The sequence below is a fragment of the Nicotiana attenuata genome, chromosome 1 (assembly GCF_001879085.1).
Source record: "Nicotiana attenuata strain UT chromosome 1, NIATTr2, whole genome shotgun sequence".
In the NCBI taxonomy this organism is placed as follows: Eukaryota; Viridiplantae; Streptophyta; class Magnoliopsida; order Solanales; family Solanaceae; genus Nicotiana; species Nicotiana attenuata.
The window spans coordinates 1678161-1691653 of record NC_031989.1 but is presented as its reverse complement, the minus strand read 5'-3'; the positions used below and the strand labels follow the sequence as shown (position 1 = coordinate 1691653).

The following is a 13493-nucleotide window of genomic DNA, read 5'->3' as shown; positions in this document are numbered from 1 at the left end:
ACTGCATTATCCACCTGACAAACTTCTCTGGGATCCCTAGCAACTTCATCACCTGTTCAATGTACACCCATTCCACCGAGTCATAAGCTTTATATCAATTTTAAGCATACATCTAGGTGATATGCTCCTTCTTCCATATCCTTTTACCAGTTCATGGCCCATAATGATATTATCAGTGATCATCCTTCCTGGTACAAAAGCTGTTTGGCTGTTGTCTATGATGTTTGGCATAACTTCCTGTAACCTTGCAGTCAAAATCTTTGATATCATCTTGTATAGAACTGTGCAGCATGATATAGGCCTGTACTCCTTGATGCTTGCTGGATTTTTTACCTTAGGGATCAGAGTGATAGTTGTACAGTTTATAGCTTTACACATTTCAGTAGTTTCAAAGAATTCCAGTACTGCATTAGTGACTTCCTCTCCTAGTATGTTCCATGCCTTCTTAAAGAAATAGGAGTTATATCCATCACAACCTGGTGCCTTGCTATCATCAATGTCCTGTAATGCTTTTAGCACTTCCTCTTTTGTAATTGGTTTGATTAGTTGCATTTGTTGCTGTCTGTTCAAGCTGTGCCCATTCTGCATAACATCTGGTCCACTATTGGTAGTGTTGAGGCTGTTGTACCAAGTAATTTTTTGTAAAAGTTTAAGATCTCCTCTTCTACCTCCTTTTCACTTTGTAGAAGCTTTCCTGTGTTATCCATCAGTCTGCCTATATGGTTTCTTGCCTGCCTGTTTTTTACACAAGCATGGAAATAGGCTGTATTAGAGTCCCCTACTTTGAGCCATTTGATTCTTGCCTTCTGCTTCATAATACTTTCCTCTACTTCCAGCCATTTTGCCAGTTCAGTTTTTGTCTCCTTTTCTAATGCTATCATTTCCTCATCAGTTTCCGGAGATGCCATTCCCATTTGTATGTTCATCAATTTGTTCCTTGCTACTTGGATCTTTGGCCCCACACTGTTGTACTCCTCATTGTTTAAAAGCTTCAGCTCTTTTTTCAGCTGTTTTAACTTGTGCCACACCTTCAGCATTGACTTTCCTTTATTCTCCTTCATCCAGACTTCCTTGACAATATCATCAAATCTGTGATGGCCTGCTAAACAGTTAAAAAATTTAAATGGTCTTCTCCCCCTCCCAGTAGGTTCAGCAACAGTTACAATTAATGGGCAGTGGTCTGAGAAGCCTGGCTGTAGAATAGTTCCCTCCATATTAGGCCATTTTTGCATCCACTCTGCATTGGCAAGTATTCTATCTATTCTGCTATGGACATGGTTGTTTGTCCATGTGTAGTTTCTCCCAATTGTTTTAAGTTCAGCTAATCCAACATCAGCTATAAAGTTTTTGAAGTCTGTCATTTCTCCCTCTTGGACTGGATTCCCCATCACTCTATCTTCTATGGACAAAATGCTGTTAAAATCTCCCATTATTAAGCTTGGTTCTTGTACTCCCCTCATAGTTCTTTCTAAATCAGTCCACAAACTCTTCCTCTGTATACTGTGTTTCCCATATACTGCAACAAATATGAACTTAGTGTTGCAACTCCTCATAGCTATCCGTCCTGCTATGTATTGTTCATGAACTTTCTTTATCTCAAACTCCACCTTTGTTTGGTCCCAAATCATCCATATCCTACCACCAGGTGCTTCATCATAATTTGCAGTCCATTGTCAATTGCCAAACACCTTCCTCATTATTGCTTCAGCTTTATTTGCCTTCACTCTGTTCTCCAGTATGGCTATTACTACTACATTATTGTCCCTACAGAAATTTTTTAGTGCTTTCTGCTTATAGACTTTATTCATACCCCTAGCATTCCATGTTATAATGTTCATCATGCTACAGTATTTATGTTTGGTTCCCTGTCACCTTCATTTCTTCTTCTCTGCCCCCTTGTTCCTTGTGCTTCAGATAATTGCATAATTTTTTGGGCTGTGTCAACTAAAGCTTTGAAAGCATTACCTATATATACTTCCTCCTCTCTGTGGATTTCCATTTGCTTTTTTGTTGCTGATCTTCCCCTGGCAACCTGCCATTCTTCCTCTTTCTCTTGTTGTCTAGGCTCATCTTCTCCATCTGGTTCAAATTGTTCCAGAAATCTTCCATGATCATCAATTCTGTCCACCTTGGGGTCAAGGACCCTTATTATTCTCCATTCTTGCTTTAGTTTTTGGTTATTGCCTCTCTGTTGTCCCTCCTCTTTGTGCTGCCTCTGATTATCATTACAGGAGTGCCCAATTTGACAGCATGTTTGGCAATACTGGGGTTTCCAGTCATATTGTACTATCTGATCAATGACCATTCCTTTGGGATCATGCAGTTTTATTGATCCTGGTAATGGCCTGGTTATGTCCATTTCTATTAACATCCTTGCGTACGAGACTCTATCTGCCATAGTAGTACATGCATCAGCATACAGAGGCTTTCCCAGACCACTTCCTATTTTACTTAGTGCTTGATTGCTCCAGTAGCTAAGAGGTAGTGTAGGGAATTTTACCCATAGGGGAATAGTTTTGAGTATCTCCTCACTAAAGTCAAAACCCTCCTTCCATGGCCTCATGATAACTGGTCTGCTATTCATAGTATACGGTCCATTCAAAATTACTTCATCTCTTTCTTCACAATTGTTCATCAACACTATGAAATAGCCATCATTGTGGAACAATACCTTTGGTTTCCTGATTTTGCTCCACTGGTTTGCTATGAATCTTTCAATCGCTCCAATTGTTGGATTGTTTCCTACCACGTAAAGGATTAGGGCTCGGTTCCACTTCTGTTGCTCCTCAGCAATGTCCTCACTTTCTCATTTTACTTTCAGGGTGTGTTTGGTATGAATGTTTTCCCATTTTCTATTGTTTGGTTGCACAAAATAGTTTGAAAAATATTTTCTGTTATACCAAACACACCCTCAGCCATGATCAATTCCAGTCTGTCTATTATTATCATTTGCATTAGCTGTGCGTACAATATTGATCAATTCTAGGGGTTTTTTCTTTTATTTATGAAAATGATTGATATTAGAGATTTAATCATCTCCACTAAGAAGAGCTCTTTTTTCCCACTTAATAAGGAAAATTATGAAAATAAAATCAAAATAATATAGCAAATTAAGACACTTCATTGACTATTCAAAAATATTATTACACACGTGTCGCATCCTCAACATATACAATAAACATGCCCTTGACATATTTTTGAGAAACCAGAGCAACATAAAGCACTTCTACATCCATGACCTATTCAGATAGTAATTCTTAATCATAATATTGTTCGAGTCTTAACTGGGCTAGGGGATTTTTTTTTTTGGGGGGGGGGGGGTAGGGGGCTACAAAGGACTAGTTCTTTTCCAAAGTTTTTTCTCGAAGAAAGAGAAATTAGCTAGATATTTATAAATTATAATGAGAACTATTAAAGTCTATAAAAAAGTACAATTTAATTTGAACCGAGAGTATTGTTGGATCGATCTTTTCTGATTTATACACAGTACTGGAGAGGGAGAAGAAGAAATTAATGCTTAGTAATTAGCAAGTAGAGAATTTAAGAAAGAAAGAAAGAAACAAGAGCAGTACAGACTAAGGCATGAAGAGCTTGTTGCGATACTTGCACCTCCAAGCTTGAGGGTAGTACTCTAAAGTAGAGGTAAAACCAGGTTGAACAGAGACTCGGACCGGTTTACATGGCGAACACCGTCCGCACTTGGTCTTTGCTCAATAAGGAGTACTTGATCAGTCAACTCTGCTTTACAAAACATATATAGTAGTTCCATTAGTAAATTAATTAATAAGTCAATTCGAATTTAGAAAAGCAAGCTAGATATTGGTTATGAACTCACTGAGATCGCGAGTAGGGTGTAAGCCGAGAGCTGAACGAAGCAAAAGAAAGGTTAAATTCATCAGTATTATGGTCGCAAAAGAGAGTGAAGACGATATGTGGGCGCGTTAATGCCCATCGCCGAGTTGGAGCGTAGCAATTGCTAAATTAACTAGTGGTATGAGGGACATCTAGAGGAGATGAAGAATGGGAGAATTGCAGAGGTAGGTTACCGATACCATCAAAAGATATTTACGGATAACTTTCATAAAAAGTAATATTCATACTATTAAAAATAAATTATATTATTTGCTACAACAGATTAAGTTAATTTGACAATATAATTTTTTCTTACTCTATCAATGTGTATATAAGTTAAATAAATAAACTCTTTAGAAAATTGGATTCGTTAATGAAGGTTAACTTTCACGAGGTCTTGTTTCGAGCAGTAATTTTCATTCGTAATATTAGTGGAAGTAAATGATCTCCTATAATCATATATTACTTTGATAATAAATACTACTAATATTATAGTATTTGCAAAAAATAATTTGGCTATCAGTAAAGTAAAAATGGGTTGGTTTTCCTAGCCTAGTCCAACACACGTGAGCTATATATTTTAACACTCAACCCAGCCTATGATTTGAAGGTCTTCAAAATGTTTGCCCAATCTAACTTTTTAAGTTATCTCTTCATTTTTTCTTGGTTTAGTTATAGTACAATCTGTAACGTATAAAACTAGTTATACTTTCGTATGTGTAATTTGCACATGAAGTTCCCAGAAGTATTACATAAATGAGCTTTGTGTCTCCATCACATTGACTTTCATGTATATTTACTGTCAAGCATGCCAGCTTCCTATTAATACAAACTCCTTTATTTGAAATTCAAGTAATTAAAACAAAAAGCAATTCCTCTAATCCCTCCGGTCCATAATAAGTGTCATTTTGGCCTTTAATAAGTGTTCTTTTACATAATCAAGAAGAAATTAATTTTATTTTTTCAAAATTTGCCCTTATTTACATATCTCAATGTGCCAAGATAATACTCCCTCCGGTCCAAAATAAGTGATTTTTTGGATGTTTTCACACAAATTAAGAAATCCACCTTTTAGCATTAATTAGCAATGAAATTGACCATATTAACCTTTACTATCTCACATAAACACCCCTAACACATATTCCAATACCATTTACTTCAAGGACAATGTAGGAAAAAAATAATTAATTCATTCTTGAAATCTGAAAAAATCACTTATTTTGGACCACAAGAAAAAGGTCAAAAAATCACTTATTTTGGACCGGAGGGAGTAGTGAATACATCTTTTTTTTTTTCTTTAGGAGTTAGCATTTTCTTAAGGGGTGTGCCAAAGGCTAAAAAGTCACTTATTATGGACCGGAGGGAGTATAATTCAACTAAAATGCCTTTTTCTATTTTGTATAAGAGATAGAAGAAGAAAAAAGTAAAATATAAATCATAGTTCAGGAATCTTTATTTGTTTTGTCTTTATTTAGTTACTACCTTGGGTTGGTTTTACAGGGGATGGGAAAATCGACGAGGATGACACACACCGTATAGGGGTGGGGTGGATGAAGTGGAGGTTAGTGTCTAGAGTCCTGTGTGGCAAGAAAGTGCCAGCGATACTCAAAGGTAAGTTTTATAGAGCGGTTGTTCGGCCGGCCATGTTGTATGGGGTTGAGTGTTGGCCAGTTAAGAACTCACATATCCAGAAGATGAAATTAGCGGAGATGAGGATGTTGAGGTAGATGTGCGGGCACACTAAGATGGATAAGATTAGGAATGAAAATATTCAGGAGAAGGTGGGCGTGGCTCCCATGGATGACAAGCTGCGAGAAGCAACGCTCAGATGGTTCGGGCACGTTCAGAGGAGAAGCTTAGATGCCGCGGTGAGGAGGTGTGGGCGGCTGGCTTTGGTGGGTACGAGGAGAGGCAGAGGGCGGCCTAAGAAGTATTGGGGACATGACATGGCTTCAGTTTACCGAGAACATGGCCCTAGACAGGAAGTTGTGGAGGTAGAACATTAAGGTTGTAGGTTAGGAGGTAGTTATGCATATTTCTACGGCGCAACAGAGTGGGGCTAGTCTATTAGGATTTAGTCTTAGACTGCTAGCGGTTAGTGTTGAGTTCTCACTACTCGTTCGTTCCTCTTAGTGCCAAGCTTTATCTACTGGTTATTATTTTACTTTTCATCTTTATGGTTCTTGTGATGCTGTTATTTTTTTCTATGATTTTTATTGATGGTACTGATATATTGCTTCGTTTTGTCTTCTTGAGCCGAAGGTCTTTCGAAAATAGCCTCTCTACCCCTCGAGGTAGAGGTAAAGTCTACGTACACACTAGCCTCTACAAACCCCATTAGTGAAATTTCACTGAATTGTTATTGTTGTCATCTTTATTTAATTAGAGTAATCGATAGCTTCTCATGATTCTTATCTCATGAAATACAATTGAGAAGGGCGTGAAGACTCGTGGTACTTTCCTTCTTTACCTAATTTTTTTTTTTTTGGACCAGTCAATAGTCATTGTCTAGGTTCTATTTGGAACATGTCTGTGAGTTGTAATTTATAGGAGGGCGGAAGGTTGGTAGGTAGTTGATCATATTTTTTCCATACAAGTACTATTAGTATTAGTATTATTTTCGTATTTTTTTATTCTTAAATTTTTATTACTACCTGTTGTTTCTTTTGCTTCGATTACTTTATTATCTTGATATTGTCACTGTTTCTTTTTTCATGACTGATCACGCCCAACTATGCCTTATAAAAAGGACTAAGCGGTCGTTGCAAATATAATCCGGTTTACAAGTCCGGAGTCGAATCCCACAGAGAACTAAGGCTTAGCCACCAAAAATACAAGCTTCAACAATTCCTAACTTATAGATATTAAGATTCTTGTGTTTAACTAACTAACAAACAAATTAAAATAATAAATTAACACTAAAGATACTACAGGTTGGAGAAAATATTAAGGAGGTCTAGAGTTATGATTTCCCCAATTGTCGGAATCCTTCCCGCTATGTCTTCTATAATTTTGCCTAAGTATTCTCTACCGATCATGAGCGCTCTACGTGTTGTAATTCTCTCCCGAGTAATTACGATAATTTACTAGACATACTCTCCCGAGTTACGCTAGCTGGCTTTAATTACAGCTCACTTAGATCGCACCCAAGGTTTCGTTATCCCTAATCCCACCTTTAAACCCTTGGTTATTGATTCCTCACATACGTCGGGAGTGATGTTGTTCAACAACTACCTAAATATGCACTCTCTCCCGAGTAATACATACTAAATAAGCACAGCTAATTGAGGGCCCTTCAATCAACCACAAGAATAATATAGTTGAACAAATAGAGAAAATACTACGGCTCAATCATATAAAAACATAACAAGAATTTATCCTACAAAAGGTTCCATCAAAAGCCTAGATAACAAATTAACTATTCATAATAGTATGTAAAACTACAATACTAAAAGTCATAACCAACAATGAAAAATAGGAAGAGGAAGGAAAAACTCGTAAAAGAATTCCCCGCCTTGCTCTAATTGTGTCTCTGCCTCCTTAGGTCGAATCTGTGTCAAAAATTGGTCTCCTCCCTCAAAAATACTGTTTTTCCATATATATATACCAAGTAGGGTCGGGCCCAAACTATTATACCTTCTCCTACGCGAAAAGGGATAATTTTTTCACGTCTGGACGCTGCGGCCGCGGTAAAACCGCGGTACGACCGCGGTATATGGCAGGTATACTGCCTCAGCCCGCCTCAGATCCGCGATCGCGGTTTCGATCGCGTTTTTCACCCTGTTCCATTTGGAAGTTGAAAAAACGTAAAACATGAAAGTTGTAGTCCTTTGAGTTATCTTTCCAGCCATATATTATGGAGCCCAAATGGAGTTCTGAGCAAAAAGTTATGTGCATTTTACTATACAGTGCGCAATATGCCTACTCGGTTCTTTGTTTTGTTGCTCTATCATCCGTTGATCCCTGAATACGATCCCGGCTTAATTTCTTGGGCTTTTACTCAGACTTCAAAGCTACAAATCACTTGAATTCATTCCATAACATCTATATAGCTCGAAATCACTCCTACAAGGCATAAAACACATCGTTAGTGCAAAACACTAGCGATTAAAGCGCAAACTCAACTAAAGTGCAGTAAATTAGAGTGTAATAATCAACTAAAATACGCAATTATAGCATATCATCAACACCCCACACTTAAATCATTGCTCGTCCTCAAGGAATCAAACTACATTTTTTTATAGACACGACCTTTTTAAACAATTCTCCTAACTCATCACACCAAGAGTATTTAAAATAGACTAAGCACAAAAGCGTAACATTTTCACCTCAAGATTTGACTCACAAGTACCACGCATTATTCACAATTCACCCACTTACTCTAACATAGAGGTCAATGATATTACCTTTCCTTCATGAATCAAGTACCCTCACACAACAAAAGAGAGTAGTTCCACACAATAAAATTTAAGAACACTTAGGAACTCAAGATAGAAAGAATTCACTCACTCTCAGAAATAATATTCATATGCCACAAAAGATGCACCATAAGCTTGCCCGTAGTGTATTACTACACTAATCGAGCTCATTCAATCTAGGATCAATTAGGACTTTATTTGGTTACAATGTAGGCTACGGGACGGGCAGGATACAATTAGATATAAGAGTGACTACACCTCCCTAATCACTTTAATGCATATACTTTAACATTCAAACCCCGTACTTATGTCAAACCAAAACTCCACCTTCACATCAATGTATATTACCCCATTCTTCTTTAAGCACACTTACATCAAGAGCCACCACTTATCAAGGATTTTTTTTTTCACAACAATCCAACTATTTTTTTTCTCTTTTTTTTTTCAATTCAAGTGGCTCTTATTTTTTTCAAAACAATGCACCTTTCTCCTTATTTTATTAGTTCCACTCAAAAGCCAAACCGACCACTCCATATTTTAACTTTTACACAGTTCATAATAATTCAAATGCTCATGAGAGGTTAAAAGGTTCAAATAGATGATTAATTCAAACAAATGGGTAAGACTTGTAATGTGGTTGCCAAAGAAACAAGATTACAGGCTCAAAGGGGTTAACTACGATACATAACAATTAGGTGAGTAAAATATACATATCTGGCTCAACAAAGAAACGCCTATATCACTTCCAAGACTGAACAAAACTACTATTTCGCTTTGCAAACACACAGGGCAAGTTCTAGGCATCAAATGCAATGCATAGAATATAACAAATCTTTACACACACATGGCACATAACTCACTCAGGATTGGTTTCATCAACACACTCTAGTCAAAGCAGTTAAGCAAATTTAAGATCATACAATTTAAGGTATTTATACAAGAGTCAAAAACTGAGCCTAAGCGTCACAGCCAGAGTACTTACTATTCTCAAGGCATAACAAAGTTAAGAGATATTGCTTCAATTCAAAACACAACACAATGGCTCCTACCCTCCCCCCCCAAAAAAAAAACTATCTACACCCGGTTCAAATAAAACCCTTGGAAAAGAACCGCGACACAAAGAAAAACCAAAGGGGAATTGCTACACTACCAAACAAAAAAAATCTTTTTTTTTTCTTTAGACTTAAATCCCTCAAGAAAATTGTCTAATAGATCCATCTTCGGGAAAAGTCCAACCTTTAAACAAAATATATTATTTAATTAAACTAACACAGCTAAAGTAGCATGAAAAGTCACCCAGACAATCTCCTCACCCACACTTAAAATTGTGCATTGTCCCCAATGCACAACATAACCATAAGAGGGTAAGAGAAACTCCCTGGTAGGCCAAAGGCCGAAGCACAAGAAGTTCATGGGGTACTCAGACTTCTCCCAAGCTTGGTCCTTCGTGCGGGTAGCTCACACTTAGTTCCAACCATTTGGTTTGTTGTTGCATCCTTCGAATACCTTTGCTTTTCATGCTCCTAGAAAATAAAAAATTGACACTACAAAAATAATATAATTAAAAAAAATTAAAAAATAAATAAAATAAAGTAATAAAGCTGGGTTGCCTCCCAACAAGCGCTTGATTTAACGTCGCGGCACGACGCGAATCACTTTTTGCCTCCACCTCGAGCTTATGAATTGAACCCTCAACTTGGCTTCAAGTTTATGATTATGGTCATGGGGCGGTGGAACGAATCTGACTGGCCCACTAAAATAATATAGTGTTCTGCACTTCTTGGCCTTTAGATGAGGTGTGTAATTCCGACTTTCTGGCAAGAAGAACTCCAGAATGTAAGCACCTTGTTCCTCATTCCTTAACTCCTCAAGTGGCTCGGATGACTCTATTTCTATATCATCATCCAAACACAATGTTGAAAAATGCTTGGAGTGTGGACCAATGCGCTCAACTACATGAACATTGGGACTGTCTACATTCTCAATACTAATGACAATAGAGTCAACTAAATATGTATCCTCAATATCCTTGGTTGACTCTAGTATCTTTTGTACGACATCGGCATCCTCAACATCTAGTTCAATTGCTTGTTGGTGTTCTACTCTGGCCTTCTCCTCTAGCTCATCCTCGTATTTTTTTAAATCCTCCAGTATAATGGCAATTTCTGTAGCCAATTCATGCTCATATTGGCTACTATCCACAATATCAACTTGTTGCGCTTTACGAGGTTCAATTAATTTATTCGCTTGAGCGTCCATGTTGTGAATAGTTGCCCCTTGCCTTTGTACCCGCACTTGTATCTCATCATATTGTTCCATAAGGCACTTTAGCATACCCTCGATCTCTTTCAGGTCCTCATACCTGGGTTCTTTATTCCTATTAACTTCACAAGAAAAAGAAGAACCATCAAAGTAAGGGGTTGGGGGAAGATAAGAAATATAAGCACAACCATGAATGCGACCATCTTGACCACCACACATATCGCACACATTCCACACATAAGATTGAGTTGGTGCACATAACTCGCTCTCGGGAATATTTTGATAATTTTGCCCATGGTGATTTCCTCCACTAAACGCATAAGAAGGATCAAAATTAGAATTACCAACATCAAAACTCTCATAATTCCAAGATGCCATGTTGCTCAAATTAATAAGTAAAACAAAACAAAATAATCAAATACAGAAAGTAAAAAATAAATGTTCAAACTTGAAACCTAGCAATATGTACACCTACAACTACACCGTTAGTTCCCCGGCAACGGCATTAAAATTTGATCACGCCCAACTATGCCTTATAAAAAGGACTAAGCGGTCGTTGCAAATATAATCCGATTTATAAGTCCGGAGTTGAATCCCACAGAGAACTAAGGCTTAGCTACAGTTGTTCACTATCACCAAAAATACAAGCTTGAACAATTCCTAACTTATAGATATTAAGATTCTTGTGTTTAACTAACTAAAAAACAAATTAAAATAATAAATTAACACTAAAGATACTACAGGTTGGAGAAAATATTAAGGAGGTCTAGAGTTATGATTTCCCCAATTGTCGGAATCCTTCCCGCTATGTCTTCTATAATTTCGCCTAAGTATTCTCTACCGATCATGAGCGCTCTACGTGTTGTAATTCTCTCCCGAGTAATTACGACAATTTATTAGACATACTCTCCCGAGTTACGCTAGCTGGCTTTAATTACAGCTCACTTAGATCGCACCCAAGGTTTCGTTATCCCTAATCCCACCTTTAAACCCTTGGTTATTGATTCCTCACATACGCCGGGAGTGATGTTCTTCAACAACTACCTAAATATGCACTCTCTCCCGAGTAATACATACTAAATAGGCACAGCTAATTGAGGTCCCTTCAATCAACCACAAGAATAATATAGTTGAACAAATAGAGAAAATACTACGGCTCAATCATATAAAAACATAACAAGAATTTATCCTACAAAAGGTTCCATCAAAACCCTAGATTACAAATTAACTATTCATAATAGTATGTAAAACTACAATACTAAAAGTCATAACCAACAATGGAAAATAGGAAGAGGAAGGAAAAACTCATAGAAGAATTCCCCGCCTTGCTCATATTGTGTCTCTGCCTCCTTAGGTCGAATCTTTGTCAAAAATTGGTCTCCTCCCTCAAAAATACTGTTTTTCCATGTATATATACCAAGTAGGGTCGGGCCCAAACTATTATACCTTCTCCTACGCGAAAAAGGACAATTTTTTCACGTCTGGACGCCGCGCCGCGGTAAAACCACTGTACGACCGCGGTATATGGCAGGTATACTGCCTCAGCCCGCCTCAGATCCACGGTTGCGGTTTCGACCGTATTTTTCACCCTTCTCCATTTAGAATTTGGAAGAATATGAAACATGAGAGTTGTAGCCCTTTGAGTTAGCTTTCCAACCATATATTCTGGAGCCCGAATGGAGTTCTGAGCAAAAAGTTATGTGCATTTTACTAGACAGTGCGCAATATGCCTACTCGGTTCTTCGTTTTGTTGCTCTATCACCCGTTGATCACCGATTACGATCCCTGCTTAATTCCTTGGGCTTTTACTCAGACTTCAAAGCTCCAAATCACTTGAATTCATTCCATAACATCTATATAGCTCTGAATCACTCCTACAAGGCATAAAACACATCGTTAGTGCAAAACACTAGCGATTAAAGCGCAAACTCAACTAAAGTGCAGTAAATTAGAGTGTAATAATCGACTAAAATACGCAATTATAGCCTATCATCAATGACTTCTCCGCTACTGCATTTCTTTTCCAAAACTGTTGTGATTATGCTTTCCTTGAGCCGAAGGTCTATCGGAAACAACCTCTCTACCTTTACAAGGTAGGGTAAGGTCTGCATTCACACTATTCTTCTCAAATCCCATTTATAGAATTACACTGGTTATATTGTTACGTTGTTTTTGTTGTTAAAATACTTGATGTCCTAGAAACATGTTTTCGTTTGGACGGATCAAATCATCAAATATATCAAATAACAGTAGCAATTTAATATCTTTCTCAAAAAGAATTTTCCTCGTGATAAATTTGTATACTTTATAGGGGGAAATGTGCATGAATATTAACAGGTAAATATCTATCAAATGAAGGAAATTCTATTTATTAAATTTTTTGTTCTACAAATCTTTATTTTATTGTATTAGCCTTTTGAAAAAGGGATTTGGTCAAATACGTTGAGTCGCAGGGACAGATACCAAGTCTAAATAAAGAGCCAAAGGTGTAGTCAGTCTGCCCATTCCCATATCGCACAATACATATTTTCTGAAATGATGTTGAATTATTTTAATATACGGAATTAGTAACTTTTAGAAAAAGCAAAAAGAAAAAGAAGGGAAATGACTTGAAGTGATATTCGATTCGTCTATATCTGTAGATAGTGCAGGTTACTTTAGAGGGTATTAAAATAGGACAGAGATAATACAGTTTAAAGTTGAGGGTGCAATTTGATTTTTCACATTTTTTAGAGGAAAAAATAATTTTCGCCTCTTTTATTTCCCTTGAATAAAAAGTGGTCTGGAATCAGGCAACTTGAGTAAAGAGAGATACTCATATATATATATATATATATATATATATATATTTATATATATATTGTTTGGCTCAAAAGTTAGCAATATACTTTGTAAGCTAGAAAACAATCAAAAGTAAGAAAAGGTAAATCGTAATCAAATATAATAAACCTAGAGATGCAA

At 37.0% G+C, this 13493-nt stretch overlaps 1 protein-coding gene and 1 long non-coding RNA gene across 2 annotated transcripts; both read right to left on the bottom strand.

Annotated features, from left to right (window-relative positions):
* Positions 567-1553, bottom strand: LOC109232306. Its single transcript, XM_019398035.1, has one exon. The coding sequence runs from the start codon at positions 1551-1553 to the stop codon at positions 567-569; it is 987 nt and encodes a 328-aa protein (XP_019253580.1).
* On the bottom strand, positions 3415-4004 carry LOC109239642. Its single transcript, XR_002069941.1, has 2 exons — positions 3836-4004; positions 3415-3738 (listed from the first exon to the last, which is right to left on the bottom strand). It is a non-coding gene; the product is annotated as an uncharacterized LOC109239642 (long non-coding RNA).

Bases quoted from the DNA above. Each gene is read 5' to 3' on its own strand.
- LOC109232306 (XM_019398035.1), bottom strand. From the start codon at position 1,553: ATGAGGAGTTGCAACACTAAGTTCATATTTGTTGCAGTATATGGGAAA.